A 25,944-nucleotide genomic window follows, 5' to 3' on the forward strand; every position below is an offset into this window, starting at 1 on the left:
TTTAAAAAGTGAAGGGACTCAAATCTGTTCAGAAGTGATGCAGTGGCCCAGTTCAAATGATGGTGTTACTGCTTTATAAGGTGAGATACAAACAAGCCGGTTCAAACAGTCCATTTGTTCCTCCCTTTTCAGCACACCTGAATGCAATGCAGAAGTTTCTATAGTTTTCTGTTTTGCATAAACTGGGCACCATGGTTATCAGTTTTAGGACAAGCCAGAATCCTAAAACATGATCAAAACCTGTCTTAATGCATTGCCTTTTGATTTTTGCCTTTTTGGAAAGCTACTACGTACATAGTTCCCAGTTTGCACATAACTGCTCCGTTCTTTCACCGGTTTTGCACATGGAAGAGCAGCAAGGTTATGAGTAGGTGTATGAATCTCTTACATCTTATGGCTTATTAAAGCCAGGGTTTGATTGTGTGTACTGGGTTCATTGGTTCAAGTTAGACTTTTGGCTGCTTCTGAAACTGAAAATGATAGCTTCCTATTTGTATGAAATTGTGATTTGTGGTTAACTAGGGACTTCTTGGTTCAGTTGCTGCTTGGGCAGAAAGCTTGATTATATATTGGCTTAGTAAGATGAGAGATGGTTCTCTCTCCCAACGGATAAACTTTTAAAAAAAATTATTATAACCTGCATTGTTCATGTTTTAATTTTTTTTGCCAACTTTGCAGTCCTAACACATAATTGAGAATAGCATTAGTATTGCAAAATGATCAGTGATTTAGAATCATTTTGGAGATTGAACTATTAGGCTACTTGATAGTATAGTGATGAGACAGCCATTTCAATATAGTTTTGAAGAGTAATGTTATGAGAATTGTGTATTATTGAAATAATTGGAAATATGCCTAAATCAGCAGTGAAGGATTTCCTAAAAACATCAAGCTATACCTGGAAGTCATTGTAGCTGGTTATGCTTATTATTAACATATTTATGTATTACTGGAGTATGAATGATGACTCTGTTAACTGAGGTGGCTGAGGATTTTTGCTTTAATCTATGATTTATCATTAAACAATTGGATTTCATACGTAAATAAAAATCCCTCCTATTAATTTCACTTACTAAAGCATTTGTAAAGGATTACATTAATGATTTGTCCAGATTACAGGTAGGTAGCCGTGTTGGTCTGAGTCGAAGCAAAATAAAAAAATTCCTTCAGTAGCACCTTAAAGACCAACTAAGTTTTTATTTTGGTATGAGCTTTCGTGTGCATGTGTATCTGAAGAAGTGTGCATGCACACGAAAGCTCATACCAAAATAAAAACTTAGTTGGTCTTTAAGGTGCTACTGAAGGAATTTTTTTATTTTGATTTGTCCAGAGTTATACCTTTATCAAGGTATAACAAGGTTTACTACGTTACTAATTTTGCATGTGTAAATTATCTAATATGTCTTGCTTTTCTTACTTTGTTACCCTACTTTTCAGCCAAGGTTGTGTCCCAGATAAATAGAGTAGTTGATAATGTGAAAGTATAAAAACATTTAGCTTCCCTTTAAGTGTATTTGAGACATTTATATTGCCAGAGGCATGTTTCGGTAAGCAAAAAACAAATGATTCAGCAATGACTCAGATCAGTAGCTTTTGTTACACATTGGACTGGTAATTCACAGTAAGCTAAACACCTGATAGCACCAGCAGTGCAAGGCTCACTGGTACAGTAATATGCATGATAGTGTGGGGGAGGGAAAATTGCAGTGATACTTAAATATATTTCCGGTGAGATCCTATAGTCTAGTGAAACTGAGATGGTTACTTTGGCATCATAATTACTCAGTGATTGGTAGTTTGTAGCTGAATTTGTGAACTGATTCCTCTGGAAAAGGTTGTACAGTCGTACTTCTACTTACGTATCCCTCTGGATATGGAATCCTCGGGTTACAGCCACGACAAACCTGGAACTGTATACTTCCGGGTTTCGCCTCGCGCACATGTGCAGGAGCGCTCAATTGTGCCACACGTGTGTACAGAAGCGCGCCTCTATTTATGTTTTTTTGGGGGGGTGAACGGACCCCCCGGAACGAATTAAGTTCAAGTTCATATCCGGAGGGTCCACTGTATTTGAAGTGATATAAAAGTTCTGTTTTTGTGCTGGCTTACTTATGTTTGCAAGACAACAGCAGTCATCAAGTGATAATAAAATGTGTGAATCAGTGATGTGTGTTGCAAAGAAGAAATGTCTGATATCTTACAGATGATGATGATGATGATGATGATAATAATAATAATAATAATAATAATAATAATTTATTATTTATACCTCGCCCATCTGTCTGGGTTTCCCCAGCCATTCTGGGTGGCTTCCAACAGAAAAATAAAATAAAATAATTGATTAAACATTAAAAACCTCCCTAAACAGGGCTGCCTTCAGATGTCCTCTAGAAGTCTGGTAGTTATTTTTCTTTTTAACATCTGGTGGGAGGGCATTCCACAGGGTGGGTGCCACTACCGAGAAGGCCCTCTGCCTGGTTCCCTGTAACCTCACCTTGCATTAAGGGAACCGCCAAAAGGCCCTCGGCACTGGACCTCCGGGTCCGGGCTGAATGATGGAGGTGAAGACGCTTCTTCAGGTATATTGGGCCAAAGCCATTTAGGGCTTTAAAGGTCAGCACCAACACTTTGATTTGTGCTCAGAAATGTACTGGGAGCCAATGTTGGTGTTTCAGGACCGGTGTAATATTGTCTTGACGGCCACTCCCAGTCACCAGTCTAGCTGCTGCATTCTGGATTAGTTGTCGTTTCCGGGTCACCTTCAAAGGTAGCCCCACATAGAGTGCATTGCAGTAGTCCAAGCGAGAGATAACTAGAGCATGCACCACTCTGGCGAGACAGTCTGCCAGGCAGGTAGGGTCTCAGCCTGCATACCAGATGGAGCTGATAAACAGCTGCCCTGGATACAAAATTAACCTGTGCCTCCATGGACAGCTGTGAGTCCAAAATGACTCCCAGGCTGCGCACCTGGTCCTTCAGGGGCACAGTTACCCCATTCAGGACCAGGGAGTCCCCCACACCTGCCTGCCTCCTGTCCCCCCACAAACAGTACTTCTGTCTTGTCAGGATTCAACCTCAATCTGTTAGCCGCCATCCAACCTCCAACTGTCTCCAGACACACACACAGGACCTTCTCTGGTTCTGATTTGAAAGAGAGGTAGAGCTGGGTATCATCCGCATACTGATGAACACCCAGCCCAAACCCCCTGATGATCTCTCCCAACGGCTGCATATAGATGTTAAAAAGCATGGGGGAGAGGACAGAACCCTGAGGCACCCCACAAGTGAGAGCCCAGGGGTCTGAGCACTCATCCCCCACCACCACTTTCTGAACACGGCCCAGGAGGAAGGAGCAGAACCACTGTATGACAGTGCCCCCAGCTCCCAACCCCTCTACACAGTCCAGAAGGATCTTATGGTTGATGGTGTCAAAAGCCGCTGAGAGATCCAGCAGAACTAGGAAACAGCTCTCACCTTTGTCCCTAGCCCACTGGAGATCATCAACCAGTGCGACCAAGTTTCAGTCCCATGATGAAGCCTGAATCCCGACTGGAAGGGATCCAAATGATCAGCTTCTTCCAGGCGTGCCTGGAGTTGTTCAGCAACCACTCGCTCAATCACCTTGCCCAAGAATGGAAGATTTGAGACTGGGTGATAATTGGCCATATTGGCTGCATCTAAAGATGTTTTTTTAAGAAGCGGTTTAATAACCGCCTCTTTCAGCGGGTGTGGGAAGGTTCCATCACAAAGAGAAGCATTCACCACCCTGCAAAGTCCATCACCCAGCCCTTCCCGGCTAGCTTTTATAAGCCATGATGGGCAAGGATCAAGGAGACAGGTGGTTGGTTTCACTCGTCCAAGCAGCTTGTCTACATCCTCAGAGGTAACAGATTGAAATTGATCCCACACAATTTGACTAGACAGGACTCTAGCACTCCCTCGCCCCAGCCCTGCTCCCACAGTAGAGTCTACCTCTTCCCGAATCTGAGCGACTTTATCTGCAAAAAACTTTGCAAAATCATTGCAGGAGATTTTTGTGCAGTGTGAAGATATGTTAATACAAAGTGCTGGAAAATTAGTCATGTATCTGGTATCAGGCTTGACTCACCTGTCAGCTTGGAACAGATCTTCTGCTAATCACATATATTGGGGGTTATGAATGTGCAACAGTTTTGAAAGGGAAATAATTTTGAAACTTCCTAATCAGAGTAGTTTCTGAATTACTGTTTTTCTTTGCCTTTACAGATGACTATGGATGAAAAATATGTAAACAGCATTTGGGATCTTCTGAAAAACGCAATTCAAGAGATTCAGCGTAAGAACAACAGTGGTCTCAGCTTTGAGGAACTCTATAGGAATGCATATACTATGGTATTACATAAACACGGCGAGAAACTATACACTGGACTACGAGAAGTGGTTACTGAGCATCTCATAAACAAGGTATCTACATGCAATCAACTCCATATGCAAATTGGAAGCAAATGGCTAAGGTTATAGAAGAAACTCATTTCTACTTTAGGCATATGGCCGTCCTTAGAGAATTATACACAATATTCTGGTTACCTTATTATTGTTTTCCGCATGTTAGCAAATGCTGACGTTCTCTTCACACACAGTGAAACTGTTACTAGTAAAAACTTACTAGTAAAAACTATACACCTTTAATTTGTAGAATGTTCCTTCAGTCTTTCTTGTTTTTACATTCACAGCTATGTTATTCTTAAAGTAAGCCATACTAATTTAACAGGTGAGACTGAGACTAAAAATTATTATTCGCCAGAAAACAGAAGCTTCTAATTTCTTGTGCATGGAGGAAGAAGTATGGGAATCAGAACAGAGGCCACTTGTTTTTATAATGTCAAATCATTTTGGTGTTTCATCTGAATGAAATCAGATTTCATTCAAACCCAGAAAAATGTAGTTTTCCCACAAACAAGTCGGGATTTGATCCTGGTCTGTGGGCAAACTCTGGTTTTCCAAATTTGTATAAAATGATGAATGATTGTTTATTGCAAACCAGAAATGAAAGCTTCTAATTTTGTTCTTCACATGGAGCAACGGGAAAAGGGAGGATGAATGCTTGAGCCCAAGACTTGCAACACCAAACCTGGTTTGGCATATTGTTTGAATGGAACTATTGCCGTGGCTTGTTGTCATGAAGGTGAGCAGTGTGAGCCAGCGGCTAGGCACTCCCCTTTCACTTCACATGCATATGCAAATAGTGTAAAGGTGCCACAACTTTCAACATATTTTTTGTAATTTCTGAATACAAGAAACAGTGATTCATTCAAAACACAATTAGTGCAGCAGCTCAGGCTCTGAAACCTTGTTTAGTTTTACATTTGAACTGGATGATTGACTTGCTCAAGACCACATACTTCTTCATTCCTGGCTAGCAGGTCCAGTGGTCAGAGATGATGGGAGTTGTAGCCCAACAAACAACTGGAGACCCAAGTTTGAGAAACCCTGGTTTAGTGAAACCTTTCATCTTTCACAGATGTTGGCTAACGCTTCATGGTTGGTGATGGAATAAAGCAGAGAACTCTTTCCTTTGGGGACCTAGGGCACATTTGGAATCAAAAAATGACTTCTAAAAGAGCAAAATAGAGACAGAACCACAAAATGCTGTAGGCACCCTCCCCCCCCCCACACACCACAAAAAAATCTGTGAGGTTCAAGGCACCTACCACAGCAAATGCCATGCTTGTTCACAGATAGAAAACTTTTCACACTGTTCTGAACAGGTAGCAAAGTGGGTGTCTAATTGTGGCATGTAATTAAATGTGGACATGTTTAAGGGGACATGCTGAATGTTGGAGGGGCCAGGCCAGTGCAACCTGTTTCATGCATTATGGATTTTTAAAGGGGATATTTGTTGAGACCTATTATGGGCACCATGTAAGGTATACTGGCTGTCATACTAGTGTCCATGTTGGTGCCCTGACATAAAGACTGTGTCACAGAAGTAGCTGTGGTGAAAAAAAAGTGGTTGTCTGCTATTGGGTCTGGAAAGTGTCATCTACTAAAGTTGATTTTGGTGGTCAATAGCCTAGTGAATTAGAGCTGTCTTTGCCCATGGTGGTGACTGTGCCACCTATTGATATTGACTTGCTTTGGGACTGCTGTAACTAGTGTGAATGTAGCATTTTGGGTAATGGGAGTTTCAGGGCCTATTGCTGCAGAAGTATGGTTGGCTCAGCTCCATGTCTGGATCGCATTCTGCTGTGACAGTACTGGTGATAGGAAACAATCACAAGGAATGGATTGCTGACACAGCTACTTCCTGTGTTAACATTGCAGCCATCTGGAAGTGACAGGCACACTTGTGATAGTCTTTGGTCATCAGTCTCGACTTGTTTGAATCTGTTTCATTTAGACTAAATGAAAGTCAGCAAACCTTTTTCAGACGTTGTGGGGGGCCGGACTATGTTTTGAAAAATAAATAAATGAATGAATTCTTGTGCCCCACAAATGACCCAGAGATGCATTTTAAAGAAAAGCACACATTCTACTCATGTAAAAACACCAGGCAGGCCCCACAAATAACCCAGAGATGCATTTTAAAGAAAATGACACATTCTACTCATGTAAAAATGTGCTGATTCCCGGACCGTCTGCGGGCCGAATTTAGAAGGCAGTTGAGCCAGATCCGGCCCCCGGGCCTTAGTTTGCCTGCCCATGATTTAGTCTTTCCTGAAAATGACAAAATATATTTGAGAATTCAAGGACAGATTTTGCACCTGTATATAAAACGCACTCAGCCTCAGATATGAATGATTTATATGTGTTTAGGTTGCTTCCATTGTCAGGAAAAAAAGATAGAAGCAGGAACCAGACAATTCAGAAGCACACCTGGCCAACTTTTAGAAGCATTTCAAAATCTTTATTGTTTAGGCCTACTGTCAGAGATCAGGGCTAAACTGACAGAGAATTGGAGAATTTTTTAAAATAGAGTTTTTTCTAGTTCTTAACTTTTGTATTGTTTCATTAATTTAGATGGGGGAAGGTTGTTGGGGGGGGGAAATAAACTTCGGGGTCCTCTGTTAGAGAAGGGCACTGCTGCAGCTTTGGGATTTGGGGAGGCCTTGTGTGTTTTCCTAATGCTGTCTTGGGCATTACAATACAAACCACCTTGATGCAGCCTTATGCATTTAATATTTGCTGCTTATATTGGGACAGGTCTGCCATATCCCTTTAGCATATCCCTTTAGCTCCACTCGTGTATACCTGTAAGTAATTGGTATACACATCACCCATGGAAAATCATAACTACATTGGTATAAAACCTTTAGGAACGATACTTTTAAAATGTTCCAAATGTGCTAACAATATCCTGTAAAGCAAGAGTTCAGTTAAGGGTCAGTTCAGGATACAGTAATCGTCTGGGAAGATTAGTAAACTGCTACTTGCTAATCACTGTACTGTATACAATTTTAAATGCATGCATTCATGTTTGGAATACAAAGTTGTTACTGTTTGGAGTGGGATTTTTTTTTTTACTGTGGCACATACAGGAAGTATTCCTTTCAATTTGTTCTAATTTGTTTGCTGAATATCTTGACTCAGACACTGGTACTTTAAACGAAAATTATATAACCTAGTAAGAAAGTGAGCAATTATTGTTAAAAATCTATTCATGATTGTACTTGCTGGTTGTCATTATCTGCAAGCAGTGAATGCAAAACTTAAAAGCAAATGAAAGAAAGCATGCAATTTTTGCATGAAGTATGAAATAAGGGACATGGGTGGCGCTGTGGTCTAAACCACAGAGCCTAGGGCTTGCCGATCAGGTTGGTGGTTCAGATCCCTGCGGCGGGGTGAAATCCCGTTGCTCAGTCCCAGCTCCTGCCAACCTAGCAGTTCAAAAGCACATCAAAGTGCAAGTAGATAAATAGGTACCACTCTGGCGGGAAGGTAAACCGCATTTCTGTGCGCTGCTCTGGTTCGCCAGAAGCGGCTTAGTCATGCTGGCCACATGATCCGGAAGCTGTCTGTAGACAAACGCCAGCTCCCTCAGCCTATAGAGCGAGATGAGCGTCGCAACCCCAGAGTCGTTCGCGACTAGACCTAAGGGTCAGGGGTACCTTTACCTGTTGTTGTTGTTTAGTCGTTTAGTTGTGTCCGACTCTTCGTGACCCCATGGACCATAGCACGCCAGGCACTCCTGTCTTGCACTGCCTCCCGCAGTTTGGTCAAACTCATGTTCGTAGCTTCGAGAACACTGTCCAACCATCTTGTCCTCTGACGTCCCCTTCTCCTAGTGCCCTCAATCTTTCCCAGCATCAGGGTCTTTTCCAGGGAGTCTTCTATTCTCATGAGGTGGCCAAAAGTATTGGAGCCTCAGCTTCACGATCTGTCCTTCCAGGGAGCACTCAGGGCTGATTTCCTTAAGAATGGATAGGTTTGATCTTCTTGCAGTCCATGGGACTCTCAAGAGTCTCCTCCAGCACCACAATTCAAAAGCATCAATTCTTCAGCGATCAGCCTTCTTTATGGTCCAGCTCTCACTTCCATACATCACTACTGGGAAAACCATAGCTTTAACTATACGGACCTTTGTCGGCAAGGTGATGTCTCTGCTTTTTAAGATGCTGTCTAGGTTTGTCATTGCTTTTCTCCCAAGTAGCAGGCGTCTTTTAATTTCGTGACTGCTGTCACCATCTGCAGTGATCAAGGAGCCCAAGAAGGTGAAATCTCTCACTGCCTCCATTTCTTCCCCTTCTATTTGCCAGGAGGTGATGGGACCAGTGGCCATGATCTTGGTTTTTTTGATGTTGAGCTTCAGACCATATTTTGCGCTCTCCTCTTTCACCCTCATTAAAAGGTTCTTTAATTCCTCCTCACTTTCTGCCATCAAGGTTGTGTCATCTGCATATCTGAGGTTGTTGATATTTCTTCCGGCAATCTTAATTCCGGCTAGGGATTCATCTAGTCCAGCCTTTCGCATGATGAATTCTGCATATAAGTTAAATAAGCAGGGAGACAATATACAACCTTGTCGTACTCCTTTCCCAATTTTGAACCACTCAGTTGCTCCATATCCAGTTCTAACTGTAGCTTCTTGTCCCACATAGAGATTTCTCAGGAGACAGATGAGGTGATCAGGCACTCCCATTTCTTTAAGAACTTGCCATAGTTTGCTGTGGTCGAAACCTTTACCTATGAAATATTAAAACACATATTTTTATTCTTGAGCAGTCCAATTATATGTACATAGAAGATCTCTAACATGACTAGCATCTAGTAAGTACTGTACTAAAAATAGGAGTCTTTTTTCTATTTTGTATAATTTGCTGTATAATCTATAGAGTGTTGTCTTAAGCACTTGACTTTCATGAAGCTTCTTTGCCTTGGAAAGAGGAGCTGTATAGGTGATAAATGTGAAGTAACTTTAGTGAACAGACAACCACTACATACTCCATACCTGTTCTTCCTCAAAGAAACAGGTTGCAATTAGTGTTAGAAACTCAGCTATATAAGCTAGGGGCCAAAGGTTATAGTTGGCAAAACAAAATGTTGAGTTGCCATTTTGGGGCAAGAGAGCTCTAAAATCTTTTTTTTCAAATGATGTACTGACTGTGATTGATTATCAGTTAACCATCTGGGTAGTTCAGATTATAATCTTGAGCTAGATTAAAAACTTTGAGAACTTAAGCAAGAAAAGCCACTTTATCCAGTGATAGTGCACATTTACATTGGCCTATTCCTACCGCTTTTTCTTAATGGTGACACAGACCATTCATAACATAAAAATATTCTTCACAACTGTGAGCAGGGCTGTAGGGTGGGATAAGTGAAGACAAGCTACAACATTGCTCACTGCTCCTGCTCAGGCTGCACAGAAAAAGTATTTTGGTTCCTGAAATCCATTGTGATTGTGCAGATAAAATATAACTGATAGAATTCTACAGGATGTGGTATTAGTGTGTGAAAACAATCAAGATCCAATGATCCCCAGATAGTGATGTCAGGCGCTATCCTGGCACCCAGGGATCTTCACTTCGTTGTAAGTGGCTGACAATCAGGTGCAAAATGTGCCAGGTAACAGGCTAATTTCAAACACTGGTTGCAATATATGTATAGGGAGTGATACAGATCAAATGCACTATCAGTAACAACTACATCAAGTCTCTGTGTGCTATCCACGAGAACCTAGACTTTACAGATGAAAAGAGAATGAAACATAAGGCATCTTTCATATGACTGACTGACAGACTTCATATTTTTTTCTCCCAAAGAGTGCTTTTGTGACTTGGGAGCAGAAAGACCTCTTAGCTGGTCCTTCTGAGTAGTACTACAAGATATCCAGAACTGTTTGTTCAAGTGAATGTTACAAGAAAGACTTGAACACCTCCTTCTCAAGGACCCGGTGTTCATCACAGAGACTATAGCTGTTTGTATAGCAGGAAACAGAGCCAAGACTTCCTCTGGGATATTGCTATGTGACTTCACTAAATAATGAACCTTTTTGTGGAAAAGCAATGTCAAAGGCTGCTATTCTTAAAACACATGTAAATAGTCCTGAAATCTATATGTTTATTTTTGTGTGCCTGCTACCACCTGAGAATTTTGAAGTTAAAAGGCTACAGGAGCCAATTTTATCCTCCATTCCCAATATGCCTGTATATTGTATAAACATTGAACTCAACAGCTGGTTGAAGTGTAGTGACTAAGAATTTTAGTTGTGAACTAGCAAGTGCTACTTTTTTTTGTTGAGGCAAGAACTGAAAGGAAAACACAGATTAAAACTTCATACCTTTTACCCCTCAGCTAGAAATGTTTTACTTTGTTCCAAATTTGGCAAAACCCAGAAAGAGTTGATATTTCAGAAGATAGAGTGTGGCCACTAAAGAGTATGAGCTGAGTACCAGTTTTCCAAAATTGGAACCTCCCCAACGTGCTAAATCTTATTTGGCAATCACTCGTAGCTGAGTAAGATTGCCTTCCATGAACATGGTCTTAACAGTGAGTCCATAAGTGACTATGGAGGCCAATTCTGGATCCACACACCCTTCCACAGTGGTAGTTGATCACAGTGAGGGTTTGCCAAGCATGCCGTCCTCTTAACACATTTCTCCCTTTCGTCCTGAGTTCAAGCGTCTTCAAAGTCCATGACACCTTTGGTAAATATGGATGTAGACATCGACATTTAGGAACATAGGAAAAACCTACTGAATCAGGCCATTGGCCCATCTAGTCCAGCATCCTGTTCTCACAGTGGCTGACCAGGTGCTCATGGGAAGCCTGGAACAAATGCTTCAGCCCCCCCCCCCCCCAGGCATGGCTTTAGGATAAGAATATATAGCCTCTGACCCTTACTTGCAGCTGCTGCTAAATGACAGTCTCCTCCCCAAATTTATCCCTGAAACTGCAGGACCTTCCACGGACTACTGTAGGAATCAAAACAGTTACATACTTATATCACAAAAAGTAAGCTGCAAAGGGGATTTAAAGAACAGCAAACAACTTTCAAATATTTTGAGATGAATACCTGTTAGCCTCAGATGGGATCTTTTCTTTCTATCCAAAAAGGACCATTCTTAACCTTGTAAATAAAGGCACAAAAGTTACTTGCCTGCAAAGTGTTTTTGCTAGTGTGTTGGTGGCTAGCTGAGGAGGGATAAGAGAGCTTGGTCCCACCTCCAGCAGCCTACAGTACTACATTTCTATCATAGTTATCATTTTATTTGTAAGGCTTCCATACTTGTCTTTTATTCCTGGGGCATTGTGCAACATTAAGAACATGAATGAAAGTGTCTTTAATCATATGTATAGTGCATTGCTTTCTGTCCCTCACCCCTAGCTATAATGCTTTTATAAGGGCACCTCACCCTCTTATTCAAAGAAATCCCCCCTCCAATAAAACCCCCAAACATTTTAATTAGTTCAAGGAAAGTGTTTGAGTTAGGGCTCAGTGAATGCTTAGTCATAGAAATTTGGCCCAAAAACAACAATTGTAGTTTAGTGATTAGAAAAAGAGTGGTAGTGGTAGAGCAGAGCCATCAGAAATTGTGAGGCATTACAGAGGAAGACACTACATTATTTCCTCCCATTACAGTTTTATGATAAAATTAAGAGTTATATTTTAAACAACATTGAATACTAACAATTCCAGGCAGAGGTTGGGTGCCAGTACATGGGAATGTAGGGAGCTGCCTCATACCATCTCAGACTATCTAGCTCAGTATTGTTTCCTGTGACTGGCCATAGTTCTCTAGTATTCCATACCTGCATATTTCCCAGCCCTGCCTGGAAATGGCAATGATTGAACTTGGTATCCTATGCATGCAAAACATTTGCTCTACTACTCACCTGCTGAGTTAAAAATGAACAAAGGCAGGCTTCGTCAAATGTATCCAGAAGACAAGGTCAGCAATTGCGACAGAAAGAGGAGGGAGAAATCCAGAAGAGGCAGGCATCAAAAAATAAACAAGCAGGCTCCAAGAACCAACCAAGAAGGTTGCTACTCAAATCCATTTTCCATATGCCATTGTAGCAAAGAGCTGATGGCATGGTCAGTCAGCTCTTGATAAGTAAGCGTGATTACTCTTCCTTTCGCATTTTGCACACATTACAAGACGAGTCCCAGTAGCACAGCAATGCACATGACTGACTAGGGCTGTTTCCTGTCCTTCCAGTAAGAAAGAATTGTAAATGTTTGTGAGTAATATTTGCTTCTAAGAGCTTCAGGGCTAAATGTATCATTTATCCTATATGGTAAAGCTGCCTACACTGCTAACAAAACATGATAAATTAACAAGTTTCATCTATATATTTCATTTATATGCTCATGAGTCAGACTGTCTGCAGACAATACTTGCTTTTTAAATGCAAAGAGCTTCCTAATAGTGGTGCAGTTTGAAACGGTAGTGTGGTTATTTGGCATGTCTTTTTGTTCATTCCTGTGACAGTAGCATAGCAGTACATATGTAGTAGCTTTCAATAACTTGTATTAAAGAAGTTGCCTTGGTTATTTTGAAACATTCTGTTTGGTTGCAGGTGCGAGAAGATGTGCTAAATTCATTAAATAACAACTTCCTTCAAACATTAAACCAAGCATGGAATGACCATCAAACAGCAATGGTGATGATTAGAGACATTCTGATGTATATGGTAGGTAATGTCTGATTTCTCTCTCTCTCTGGAGCTAGAAGTATTTAGTCATAAGAACAAACTTGTAGAGCTTCATACTGATGGAAGAATTGGACATGATAAGTTGAAATCTTTAACTCAGGGGTCTGCAACCTTTAAGACAAAAAGAGCCACTTGGACCCGTTTCCGAAGAAAAAAAATAAACTGGGAGCCGCAAAACAGGGACGTAATTAGAAATCAGAGGGCCCCATAGCAAAATTTGCTATGCCCAATAATCAATGCCCCAAAATGCCATAGAAAATTAATCAGGGCCCCAGTGTACCATAAATCATAATCAGTGCCTGATGTAAATAATAATTAATAATGAGGGCCCAATGTCATCCTCATCATTATAAAAATAACTTTGAGTTTGGGCTGCCTTGATTACTGGGAATGGGCACCAGCAACCACTGCCTTATGAGTTTGGACTGCCTTGATTACTGGGAACATAGCTGCCAAGTTCTCCCTTTTTTTAAGGGAAATTCCCTTATGCTGAATAGGCTTCCTCGTGAGAAAAGGGAAAACTTGGCAGCTATGACTGGGAATGGGCACCAGCAACCACTGCCTTATGAGTTTGGGCTGCCTTGATTACTGGGAATGGGCACCAGCAACCACTGCCTTATGAGTTTGGGCTGCCTTGATTACTGGGAATGGGCAAAACTCTGACTCTCTTATTAGGACACCTGTATGGTTTCATGTGTGTTGCTCCCATCAAGTGAACTTATAAAATTTCCTCATATTGAATCAACCCATTGATTAATACATCTACCTCAATCTCCTGACCAGGCCGGCAGGAGGCCACAGGCAGGCCGCAGGCAGGAGCAGCAGCAGCAAACACGCGCTCCGAGCCCGCAAGCCTTTTCTGCTGCTGGGCGGGAAGAAGCGCACCCGTTTAAAAAAATAAATAACTACGCCCCGCCCCCCGTGAGCCTATTGGCTGCAGAAATGCGGCGGGGAGGGGCTGATGCAGGGAGGGGGCCGACCACGCTCCCCGGGCTGCTAACGTCACCTTGCGTCCTTTTTGCACAGCGCACGCGCACAGCGGAGTTGTGGACTCCAGCGGGCGCCGTGCGGGGCGCAGGCGCACAGCGCGCCACCGCAGCTGTGTGCTCCGGCGGTGGTGGGCACCGCGCGAGTGTCTGGCGGGTGTGGCGGGCGCCGCCGCATGGCTCAGGCGGCGCATGGCTTGAACGCCTCCTCCCCTCGTGTCTGCTCCGGAGCCGCAGCAAAGGTGTAAAAGAGCCACATGCGGCTCCGGAGCCACAGGTTGCAAGACCCCTGCTTTAACTGATATGAATGTGGAGCATACACACACTGGAGTCCACTTTTCCTCCTCAATAGTTTCATTGTGAATGGTTCTTTTGGGAAGCTGAGATTGGAATAGAGGTTAACAAGATGTACTTACATAATGAAAGAGAAAGGCTCATATATCGGCCTCTATGTGGGGCACCTGCATAGTATATTGTTCTAGGTATGTGGTGGAGTATCTACACCCATGCCTCCTTGCGAAATCTGTTGCTATCATCTCTCTTGAACTAGGTTAAAGCCTGCTAATGAAATGTCAAAAGATCAGGATCGATTTTTGTTGTCATTTATCTAGTGTGCTCATTCAGATTTCCACTTTATTCAAATACTGTTTTGAACTGAACACAGTTTTAGATGTTTTACCCTTTACATATCATGTCTTATTCTGTATGTGGACCATATTGTCACTGGAAATTTTAATTTTTAAATGGAAAGAGCAGCTACCCTTTACCTTTACAAGGAATCTTGCAAAGCACAATTTAGGATTGGGTTTTTAGATCTGATATTTCCAGTGCCTTATGAAAATACTCTTCTACCGAGAGTGTTTGTATTACATTGTATTACATTTTTATGTCTGCTTTCATCCAAAGAGCTCTGAGGGTTTCCAAATAGTCTCTCTTCCAGGTTTTAACTAGGACCATTCCTGCTTAGGATTAGGTACCCTGAGACCATTTTATGATGCTCTCCTCTTCCTTGCAGTCAGTGTTCTCTATTATACATGTGTACATCTGTCATAACTGACAGGACAGATTTCTTTTTTCTTTGTATGTAGTCTGAGCTGTACTGTATTGGTCAGCTTTATCGTCTTTCAAATGGCAAAGTTTTGATTGCATTGATTTAGGGGTATGTGTATGTTACATGGTGATAAACACACACATGAATTGAGAGAACTTAAATGATAGTGTGTTCCAGTTCATTTATTTTGCCCTGAAAATTGTAAGACAGTTTTCTGCAATATAAACAATAATCATTTATCTTGGTATCAGTTTTCAGGACAAAGTGCATTGGAAGTTATTTTGGGGAGGTGGTGACTGAGGTATGCTCATGTAAGCAGTCTCTGGATAAACTGCATAAGAGTTGTATGCAAGGCTTATTATTTATATTTTAATTTTAGGACCGTGTATATGTACAACAAAATAATGTGGAAAATGTCTACAACTTGGGATTAATTATCTTTCGAGATCAAGTTGTACGTTACGGGTGTATTAGGGATCATCTACGACAGACATTGTTGGACATGATTGCAAGGGAACGGAAAGGAGAAGTTGTGGACAGGTACAACTGCAAAAAAAACAGCTACCTTTGATATCATTCTTGCAAGATCTTTGTTTTGTGTGCATGAGTTAATCTTGCTGCTATTGCGCTTTCGTTTCCATTTTTTAATTTCATTTTTAATTATTAATAATGGGATATATTTTATGAGGCCATCAATAAAAAATTCCCTGGGTGGCTAATAGTACACTATATTATCAGAATCAAGATGATAACAAACATTTTTTTAAAAAAATACATGCCATCAATATATTCAGTATCCATTTCTTACCATCTGTGCCACTGCAGTAGCTATTTGCCTTTTTTCCATTCCTTACCATTTTAAAAAGAATTTGAAACCTGATTCTATTTTGGCTGCAGGTTGCCTATTGGCATTTTATGAATATAAGGCTGTATGCACCAGTTGCACTACATTCTCCTCTTTTGGAGTGTTTAGGGAGCTTCATTCTCAACACATCTTTGCTTGTAAACAGATGGTTATTCTGACACATTTACAGAGCATTACAATGGTGGAGCTCTAGTAGCTATTAACACTTCGTTAGTAATTTAAAATGTGTACACAGTACAAAGGTACCTCAGGTTAAGTACTTAATTGGTTCCAGGAGTCCGTTCTTAACCTGAAGCGTTCTTAACCTGAAGCACACTTTCCCATTGAAAGTAATGGAAAAGTGGATTGATCCGTTCCAGACGATGAAAAACACCCCCTAAAACAGCAATTTGACATGAATTTTACTGTCTAACGAGTCCATTGATCCATAAAATGAAGGCAATAATCAATGTACTATACTATAAAATAAATAAGACCGTATTGTAGATGAAATAATTAACTTTTTTTTTCCTTACATGCACTGATGGTAGTCATTGTTTGGATGGGGTGCTTTTATCCATTTCTGCAGACACAAAAACACCCAGTAGCTGAACACGATCCCCAAAACAATGACAGAAGGCAGAGTCCCCCAGAAGTCCCCCAAATGAAGGAGCAAAGCAGAGACAAAGGCACAGGGCAGACTCACATAAACAAATCCCAAAATCCCTTGCAGAATCCCGGGAAGGTAAACGGGTGTTTCCGTGTGCTGCTCTGGTTCGCCAGAAGCGGCTTAGTCATGCTGGCCACATGACCTGGAAGCTGTACGCTGGCTCCCTCAGCCAATAAAGCGAGATGAGCGCTGGACCTAATGGTCAGGGGTCCCTTTACCTTGTGTGTGTTTTTGCCACTTGAGATCAGTGACTTAAAGATTAAGTACCTAATTTTTTTCAGAAGAGCCAGTAAAAGAACTCTTAAAATCTTGTCTAAAATAATTGGTTCTAAACAATCGCCTTACTCAGAATAATACATAACATTTGCTTATTGTTCATAGCATTTTGCATACACTCTCAGTGATCCTCTTCTGTAAAACAGGCCATTGCCCGCATATTGCAGATGGCGGTAAGGATAAGGGAAGGTCTCTAATGCCACCTATTGAATTCATGACAGCTGGAATGATAGAATTTATGACTTCATGGTTCACGGTTTAGTCTCTTCAAAAACTAATTATACCAGATCTAAATGGAGACAACCAGAAATCATTATAGCTAGCAAGTCAAGTTGAGCAGCCTATCAGTTCTGAGTAAACCTGGTGTCACTATAGTCTCCAAAGAGCCCACCAAAGGAGGGATTCCTTAAACTGCCTCTTGAAGTTCAGCAGCAATACACATTTTTGTTATCTCTGCATGGGGTTAACTACTATAATCTCAGAGTAAGAGTGGAGAAGTCTGTTCTTTGTTCTCTTCTACTTCTTACATCCTTGATGAGAGGGACTTGCATTGATCATGGGGGGGTGGAATTTATATGAGGATGTCTTTTGAATGACTTTGAAAATTCTACTTCTGCTAAAATATATCTAATCTCTACATCTGATTTAATATTTTAACAGAGGAGCAATCAGAAATGCTTGTCAGATGTTAATGATTCTAGGCCTTGAAGGAAGATCTGTCTATGAAGAAGATTTTGAAGCCCCATTTTTAGAGATGTCAGCAGAATTCTTTCAGGTACAAAATATGTTTCAAGTGTATGTGATGTTAACTGTTTACTATTGTTAATCTGCTTAATGAATTTGTTTGGAATTACTTGCAAGTAATCTTTCTAATCATCCCCCCCCCCCATATAAGGTTTTTAATTGTAGATATTGACTGCTATGCTGCTTAAAGATTCACTGTCTCAAACATCCAGCAAAAATAAAATGTTATTTGGAAAATAGGAAAACTCTTGGTTGTATCCAACGCTGGTTATACATAAGCAGAATGGACTTCCACTCATGCAGTGCAACTTTGTCTTCCTCTCCTCCTCCCTAAAACACTTTTTGTGCCCTCAAAATCTGCTCTGGCAGGTAGGGTGGGGACCCTCCAGAGCATAATTTGGGCTGCAGGAAGAAGAAGGCGATGTCTCACTCTCTCTATATATGATATAGATGATGATCTTCTCGCACCTGGCATCTTTTCATCTCTGCCGCTTTTCAGTGGGAGCCCCCTTCCATGCATGCACTCAGATTCAGGGGGTCCTTTGGAGTGGAATCCCATAAAGTGCAAGATGCTCCAATTCCAAAGAAAGATAAATATGGCTTCATCCACAGTCCACATAGACACTGGTGCGCATATGGTGGTGGGAGTGAATCCCAACCAATATCCACAAGGCTGTATTAGGGGGCATATTCAGAGCTGATGTAGCCGAGCTGAGTTAAAAGCTGGGACATTCTTACTTCAAATCCTGCCTGTGTCATGGACATGAGGCCAAGCCCCATCCTTTCATCCTCATCACATACTGTAATATATGATTAATAATACAGGGGGTGGCACTGTGGGTTAAACCACAGAGCCTAGGGCTTGCTGATCAGAAGGTCAGCGGTTCATATCCCTGCGACGGGGTGAGCTCCCGTTGCTTGATCCCTGCTCCTGCCAATCTAGCAGTTCGAAAGCACGTCAAAGTGCAAGTAGATACATAGGTACTGCTCCGGCAGGAAGGTAAATGCCGTTTCCGTGTGCTGCTCTGGTTTGCCAGAAAGTGGCTTAGTCATGCTGGCCACATGACCCGGCCAGTAAAGCGAGATGAGTGCCGCAACCCCAGAGTCTTGTGTGACTGGACCTAATGGTCAGGGGGCCCTTTACCTTAATAGGTATGAAGTCTTATTTCGATTAAGAATGTTTATGGTGGGGGAGTGCATCTGTAGCAATTCTTTCAGAATATTATAGTATCACATGGTGTGCCTCTGCTTTGTTCCAATACAGATGGAGAGCCAGAAGTTTTTAGCAGAAAATAGTGCTTCAGTTTATATCAAGAAAGTAGAAGCTAGAATTAATGAAGAAATAGAACGTGTGATGCACTGCCTTGATAAATCAACTGAAGAGCCAATTGTAAAAGTGGTTGAGAGAGAGCTTATTTCCAAACATATGAAGACTATAGTGGAAATGGAGAATTCTGGTCTAGTTCACATGCTAAAAAATGGAAAAACAGAAGGTAAATCTAGATTATGCTGCTTACAGGGACTGAAGTAGCTTATAAACATGAAGTATACTGAATATTTCTTAATATTTCTTCCTTTTTGTTAGAATATCTATATTGCTTAGAGATTTCTGTTGAAATATGAAGTGATATACAGTGGTACCTCGGGTTACAAACGCTTCAGGTTACAAACTCCTCTAACCCTGAAATAGTACCTCAGGTTAAGAACTTTGCTTCAGGATGAGAACAGAAATTGTGCTCCGGTGGCACAGCGGCAGCAGGAGGCCCCATTAGCTAAAGTGGTGCTTCAGGTTAAGAACAGTTTCAGGTTAAGAACGGACCTCCGGAACTAATTTAGTTCTTAACCAGAGGTACCACTGTATATACTAAAAAACAACTGTGTTTTCCATTCCCTCAGTAGCGTTATTCTATCTAAAGCTGCCTAAAGAATAATTATTGTTACTAATCTATAGATCAGGCATCCCCAAACTTCGGCCCTCCAGATGTTTTGGACTACAATTCCCATCTTCCCTGACCCACTGGTCCTGCTAGCTAGGGATCATGGGAGTTGTAGGCCAAAACATCTGGAGGGCCGCAGTTTGGGGGTGCCTGCTATAGATACTTCCTACATGTCCAAAGATTTTGTAAGAAATGTCATTTTATTTTAGAAAACTATAATGTCTGGCCCTTCATCAATGTTTACTAATGTAAACTTTTTGCTTTACATAGTTCCATTAGCAGATTTGTGCTCTGTATGCTTGTGATAGTAACTAATGAGTGAGATGGTAGCTCACCTGAAATGAGTTTCAGCTCTGTTCATTTCTTGCAACAGCAATAAAATGTTATGTATCTCCAATAAACTTTTTAATAGTTTATGTGGTATTCATGCTTGCTTATTGTGATCAACCAAATTCTAGTTAAATATAATTACATTTACCAATCCTAGTTTAAAAGCCAATGGTCACTTAGCATAACATAGCATTAGGATTCATTAGGGTTTTTAATTTGTAATCTGGCATCAGCTTTATTATATTTTGTTGTTGAAGTGGACACTGTGCTGATAATTTTTTTTAATTCATATTTTAAACATTTATATCTCTTATATTAAAAGACACTCAATGTGCCATACTGCTGCAGCAAATCACCATAATGATTTTATTTTTTAAAATAATATAGCATCCAAAAGGTGAAGAACAAAAATCAAGGTAACATTTAGGACAGGTCTGTTGTGTCTGCTATTCCAGGACAGAAGGGAGAGCCTCACAATGAGATTTCATGTTAAAATATGAGTTGACAAAAATTTGAGAACACTTATTCTGTTCATCTGCTGTCTTGTGATGGAAATACCATGTTGATGGTAGTTAATATACTTTCCCCCCTTTGCAGATCTTGCTTGTATGTACAAGCTGTTTAGCCGTGTGCCGAATGGTCTTAAGACAATGTGTGAGTGCATGAGCTCCTACCTCCGAGAGCAAGGTAAAGCTCTTGTATCTGAAGAAGGAGAAGGAAAGAACCCAGTTGACTATATTCAGGTAGTTAAACCTTACATTTCTCATTTGCCCATCTTAATTGAACTTCAGATCTGGCTGCTCTTCTGCCACTGGTGGACTTGCCACAAGAAAGGGCAACTTTGCTTGACTCCTTTCTCATCCCTGTAGAACTGACAAGAGTAAGACCCAAACCTTCAACATTTCTCAGGACAGACCAAAAAAATCACCTGCAACAGCTAAAGCAGCTAGGATAGAAGCAAAGGAAACCCCACACAGGAGAGTCCATTTGTAAAGATCACACCTCTTAGCAGACAGGTGGTCACCATCCTTTTAAAGCAAGTGGGGCAAGTCCCAAGAGATCGCTTGTTGACAAATGGCTACACCAGCCCACTAAAATGCCACCTTGGTAATTTCAGCACTGATCTTCTTTAAGCCGTCTGAAGTACCTTGGAATCCTGGGGCCCTGCCTACATACTCCTAGGCAGCATCCTCACCCAAGTCACCTTGGTCTTAGGGAAGATATTCAGGATTTCATTGAAATCGCCCAGTGATCATTGAAATGGACTGCACTCCCAGAACCTTCCCAAAATCATTCTTTCCCAAGCGTAGATCCAAAATACAGAGAGGTGAAGGGTACTTTGCTATGCCCTAGAAACCATGGCACCAAGACCCAAACTGTTGAATGTTTGAATTCTAGGAAGAGCCAGGACATGCAGCTGCCATTCACTTCACAGTCCAGTATGTGAAGCTGTTGCCTGTGACTTGGACGCCCAGGAGCAAATACAACCATAATGAAAAAGAGTTGGTCGGGGTAGTTGCAAGATGGTGCTTGAGGTTATACAGGATGCATGTGAACCCTGGTAACATCCTCTTGCTAGCTGTCCTCTGCACTTGAGAAAGAAATCTTTACTTAACAATGGATTTTCTTTTCCATTTAAAATACCAGGTTTTTCTAAGCTTAACCTAATATCAAGTAAAATGTTCTAGAAACTTTGAAGCAATGAGATTCTTTTTTAACGAGCAAATAGTTTTCAGCCCTATAACCTCACAATGGATGTGATTTCCATACAACATATAGTAGAAATCTGTAACATAAAAATATTCAAGGTAAATAAAAAAATTGTCCAGTAGCACCTTAGAGACCAACTAAGTTTGTTCTGGGTATAAGCTTTTGTGTGCATGCACACTTCTTCAGATACCTGAAAGCTTATACCCAGAACAAACTTAGTTGGTCTCTAAGGTGCTACTGGACAATTTTTTTATTTCAACTGTGTCGGACCAAAACGGCTACCTACCTGAAAATAAAAATATTCTTTATTTTTCTAAGGGTTTACTGGATTTGAAGAGTAGGTTTGATCGCTTCCTTCAAGAATCTTTCAATAACGACAGGCTCTTCAAACAAACCATTGCGGGTGACTTTGAGTATTTCCTCAACCTTAACTCTAGGTCTCCAGAGTACCTCTCATTATTTATTGATGACAAGTTAAAAAAAGGAGTCAAGGGAGTAAGTATATTTTCAGTTACAACTATGCAAATTTGTGTCAAAACAGCAACATATATTTATGCAAACTTCTGTTCTCTTACTGTCCTGAAAGTGTACTGTTTTAACTTTCAAAATGCAATAAGCAGTGCAGTTGAGTGAACAAATTATATGTGCTTGTCAAAATCTTTTGCAGCTGCATGAACTACATATATGTTTAACAAGAGAGAGAACTGAATAATTCTTGATTGACTTAACCACTGTTAGTCGTAGTTGTTTTTAGAATGATAATGCTGATAATTAGTGACATTTAAAAATGACCTAGTATGTTAAAATGAAAATGTTACTGGTGGCAGTGTCAGAAGTACTAATGTATGTGTTCTGGTCTTGCACAGCAATACATCTTCAGTTTACAGTATGATGCCTTCAAGTTCTTTGTAGCTTAGCATGCTGACCATGTAATCAGATTGCTGCCCCCCCCCCCCCGCCCCAGCAAAATATGTTCCCATTTAGTACTTGAACTTTTGTCCCCTAACAAGTTACTGTTGCACCAAAAACTTGAAGCCCATGCCTTCGCACATTATTTTCGTGAAGTGTGAAGCCTGAGAAGGCTGTGGCTGCCATGCTACACGCCAACTGAGCAGAGCAGGATTTATTTCTGAGTAAAAATGCATTGATTGTGCTATCAGTGTTTCTGAATCATAGGATTTTGTGGGCACGATCTCTAGCGATGGAGATTGGTAGCATTTGGTTGAAAAATAATATTTTTGTCTTTACAGCTAACTGAGCAAGAAGTAGAGACTATATTGGACAAGGCAATGGTTTTGTTTAGGTTTATGCAAGAGAAGGATGTTTTTGAACGATACTATAAACAGCACTTGGCAAGGAGGCTTCTAACAAACAAAAGTGTTTCAGATGACTCTGAGAAAAACATGATATCTAAGCTAAAGGTAAAGTTAGTCCCTGCAATCTTTTACTTAGTGACTGTTTCCCTTTGTTTCTGGTTTCAGTCCAACATTCAGTTGTCATAATTTTAGCTAATGTGGGATCATTGCAGTATGCTATCTAAATACTAAAGGTAGGGCAATAAAAATATTTCATTGCCAGCAAAAGTTGTTTGATAGGTTTATTCATACTGTTTTTAAAACTTGGAACTGCAGTCGATTTCCTGCCAGAAAGCTTGAAAAGCAGGGAGGAGTTGAAGAGGGTAGAATAAAGCAGGTAATGTCAATTTTCCCTGTTCACAGATTTTCTGGAACCCCTGCTGCATGGCAAAAGGCTCCTTCCCATTCTCCATCTAAGCTATAGTCCTCTTCCTTATTTATACAACAAAGTGAATACTTACCTGCTATTCCTTCTTGGAGAAGGATTGAAAAACACCCCACCCTAACCTTCCAATCCATCTTTTCCTCTTCTTTACCCTGCTAAAAAAAACACTTCATATAATGTGCTTCTTTAGATAGTACAGCTGGAACTAAACTGGGATTTTAAGAATGCACATGGGAATAAATTTCTAATTTTTAAATTTGAAATAATTTATATCCTGCTTTTCCTCTTAAGACATACACAAATAGAAAAACAGGGGTTCAAGCCAGTATACAAAGACATGTGACTTTGTATGCTGACCTGAACCCCTGTTTTTTTCTATTTGTGTATGTTCCTATACAGTGGGTTCCTTATTTTTGTAAAACAATAGGAGATAGCATGTCATTCAGAATACCTTGGAAGGCTTTAAAGCCTGATTCAAAAGTTTTAACTTTCCTCCTAAACATAAAGAATAAGGAAGACATATTTTGTTGTATTTTTAAAAAGATTGGGACAGCAGATTCTTTTGTTCATTTACAGAACAACTTTTGATCTCCCCAAACTGGTGTAGTAGTGGTGGTGGTGGTGGTTAATAATAATAATAATAATAATAATAATAATTGTACCCTGCCCATCAACCATTAAAATCATGGCATACTTTTGCATTAATAGCACAACATTTTGTGGTAAACATTTTGGGATGTTTTCTACTGTTGGAACTGATGTTTGGAATCAAGCAGAATGTGTTATGCTTTTTCATAACTTTAACAAGTTCAAACATATTCTGTATATTTTGTAATGTTCTGGTTCCAAGTATATATGATGGCATATATAATTTTAAAAGAATTGTTCTCTTCTTTTTTTATAGACTGAATGTGGATGTCAATTCACATCAAAACTGGAAGGAATGTTCAGGGATATGAGCATCTCAAATACAACAATGGATGAATTTAGGCAACATCTACAGGCAACAGGGGTAAGAAGCTAACTGCTGGCTTGAGCTGAACACTAATTTCAGTTATTCTAACAAAGTTTTTGAGTGAAATGCCTTTCTGAATAAAATACTGCTTTTTATTTAATTATTTTTAAATTATTTTAGAATAATGGGTTATCTTTTTGCAAGCTAGCAGCCAAAGCAGTTTAACAATTAAAGAAAATCAGTAAAGTATTCAGCACTGTAAAATACAAAGCAGCAGCAAGATAAAACAGCAACATGTGAACTCAAATAAAGAGAGCAGCCAGTAAATAAGTTCGTATTTTTTCTGCCAGAAAACTAACTCTGCTACCCAAAAAACTGCTGAATCTTAAATAGGTCAACTACTGAAAGCCCAGAAAAATATTACAGTCTTTGTTGGGTTCCTAAAATATGCAATAAAGGTTGCAGGTGGGTCTTCTTGGGAAATGTGTTCCAAAATTGGAGTGCAACCAGAAAAAATGTCATCTTCCTGGGATCACCTTGCGCAGGCAGAGGTGACAAGAGAATGGCTTCCAGGTTATAGTAGTTGGCTATATTCACAGGGCAGCAAGCAATCTTTCTGATAACCAGAGTATTAGGACAGGAGTGGGGAACTATTTTTCTATTAAGGGCTGTTGACCTACAAAAAAAAGTCTATGGTGGAGCACATACCAGAGTGAATTCTTGTACAATTGCTAGGTGGGTTGTTTTACAGGTTCTTAATTATACAGTATTATACACTAAGATAGATAGATAGATAGATAGATAGATAGATAGATAGATAGATAGATACAAGGGCGTACCCACCATGGGGCAAGTTAGGGCAGCTGCCCTACTCTAGAAGCAGGGCTGGTGGGCAGAGGCGGAGCACAGCCCGGCGGAGCGCGAGTTCGCCATTCCCGCCGCGCCGCACCGCACCCTCCCTCCAGCTCCCCGGCGCGCCCTCAGGCAAGGCCAAGCGCGGTGGGGAACCAGGGAGCGCGGCGCGGTGGGCGGGAACGCCGAACTCGCGCTCCGCTGGGCTCCGCCTCCGCCCACCAGCCCTGCTGCTAGGGAGGGGCACAGCCCGGCGGAGCGCGAGTTCGCCGTTCCCGCCCGCCGCGCTGCGCCCTCCCTCCAGCTCCCCGTCGCGCCCTCTGGCAAGGCCAAGCGCGGCGGGGAACCAGAGAGTGCGGCGCGGCGGGCGGGAACGCTGAACTCGCGCTCCGCTGGGCTGGGCTCCGCCTCCGCCCACCAGCCCTGCTTCTAGGGAGGGGCACAGCCCGGCGGAGCGCGAGTTCGCCGTTCCCGCCCACTTTGTGGCCCCTCCCCTTCCGTGCCTTGGCCCCTCCCCTTGCCCCCCCCCTAGTTTTGATCCTGGGTACGCCCATGGATAGATAGATAGATAGATAGATAGATAGATAGATAGATAGATAGTACTGCCTAGGAAGATGGTTCTGGGATATTACCCTCTTGAGAAGCTCTGGCTACTCAGGTTGGGATCCATTGCTTAACAGGAACAGTATAACCATCCCTGCAGAGAGAAGCA

The 25,944-nt window shown here is 41.2% G+C and overlaps 1 protein-coding gene across 3 annotated transcripts in view; it reads left to right on the forward strand.

The window, feature by feature from the left end:
- The window catches only part of CUL3 (cullin 3), a 53,832-nt gene that overhangs the window by 18,216 nt on the left and 9,672 nt on the right, over positions 1–25,944 (forward strand). For all 3 annotated transcript variants that reach the window (XM_035132752.2, XM_035132753.2, XM_035132754.2), the window contains exons 2-10: positions 4,246–4,443; positions 13,003–13,116; positions 15,554–15,714; positions 17,625–17,739; positions 18,973–19,201; positions 20,573–20,718; positions 22,004–22,180; positions 22,936–23,106; positions 24,330–24,437. In XM_035132752.2, the coding sequence (XP_034988643.1) occupies positions 4,246–4,443; positions 13,003–13,116; positions 15,554–15,714; positions 17,625–17,739; positions 18,973–19,201; positions 20,573–20,718; positions 22,004–22,180; positions 22,936–23,106; positions 24,330–24,437 (1,419 nt within the window). The remainder of the gene's footprint in view (positions 1–4,245; positions 4,444–13,002; positions 13,117–15,553; positions 15,715–17,624; positions 17,740–18,972; positions 19,202–20,572; positions 20,719–22,003; positions 22,181–22,935; positions 23,107–24,329; positions 24,438–25,944) is intronic.

This window comes from Zootoca vivipara, chromosome 5 (assembly GCF_963506605.1).
Source record: "Zootoca vivipara chromosome 5, rZooViv1.1, whole genome shotgun sequence".
Lineage (NCBI taxonomy): Eukaryota > Metazoa > Chordata > Lepidosauria > Squamata > Lacertidae > Zootoca > Zootoca vivipara.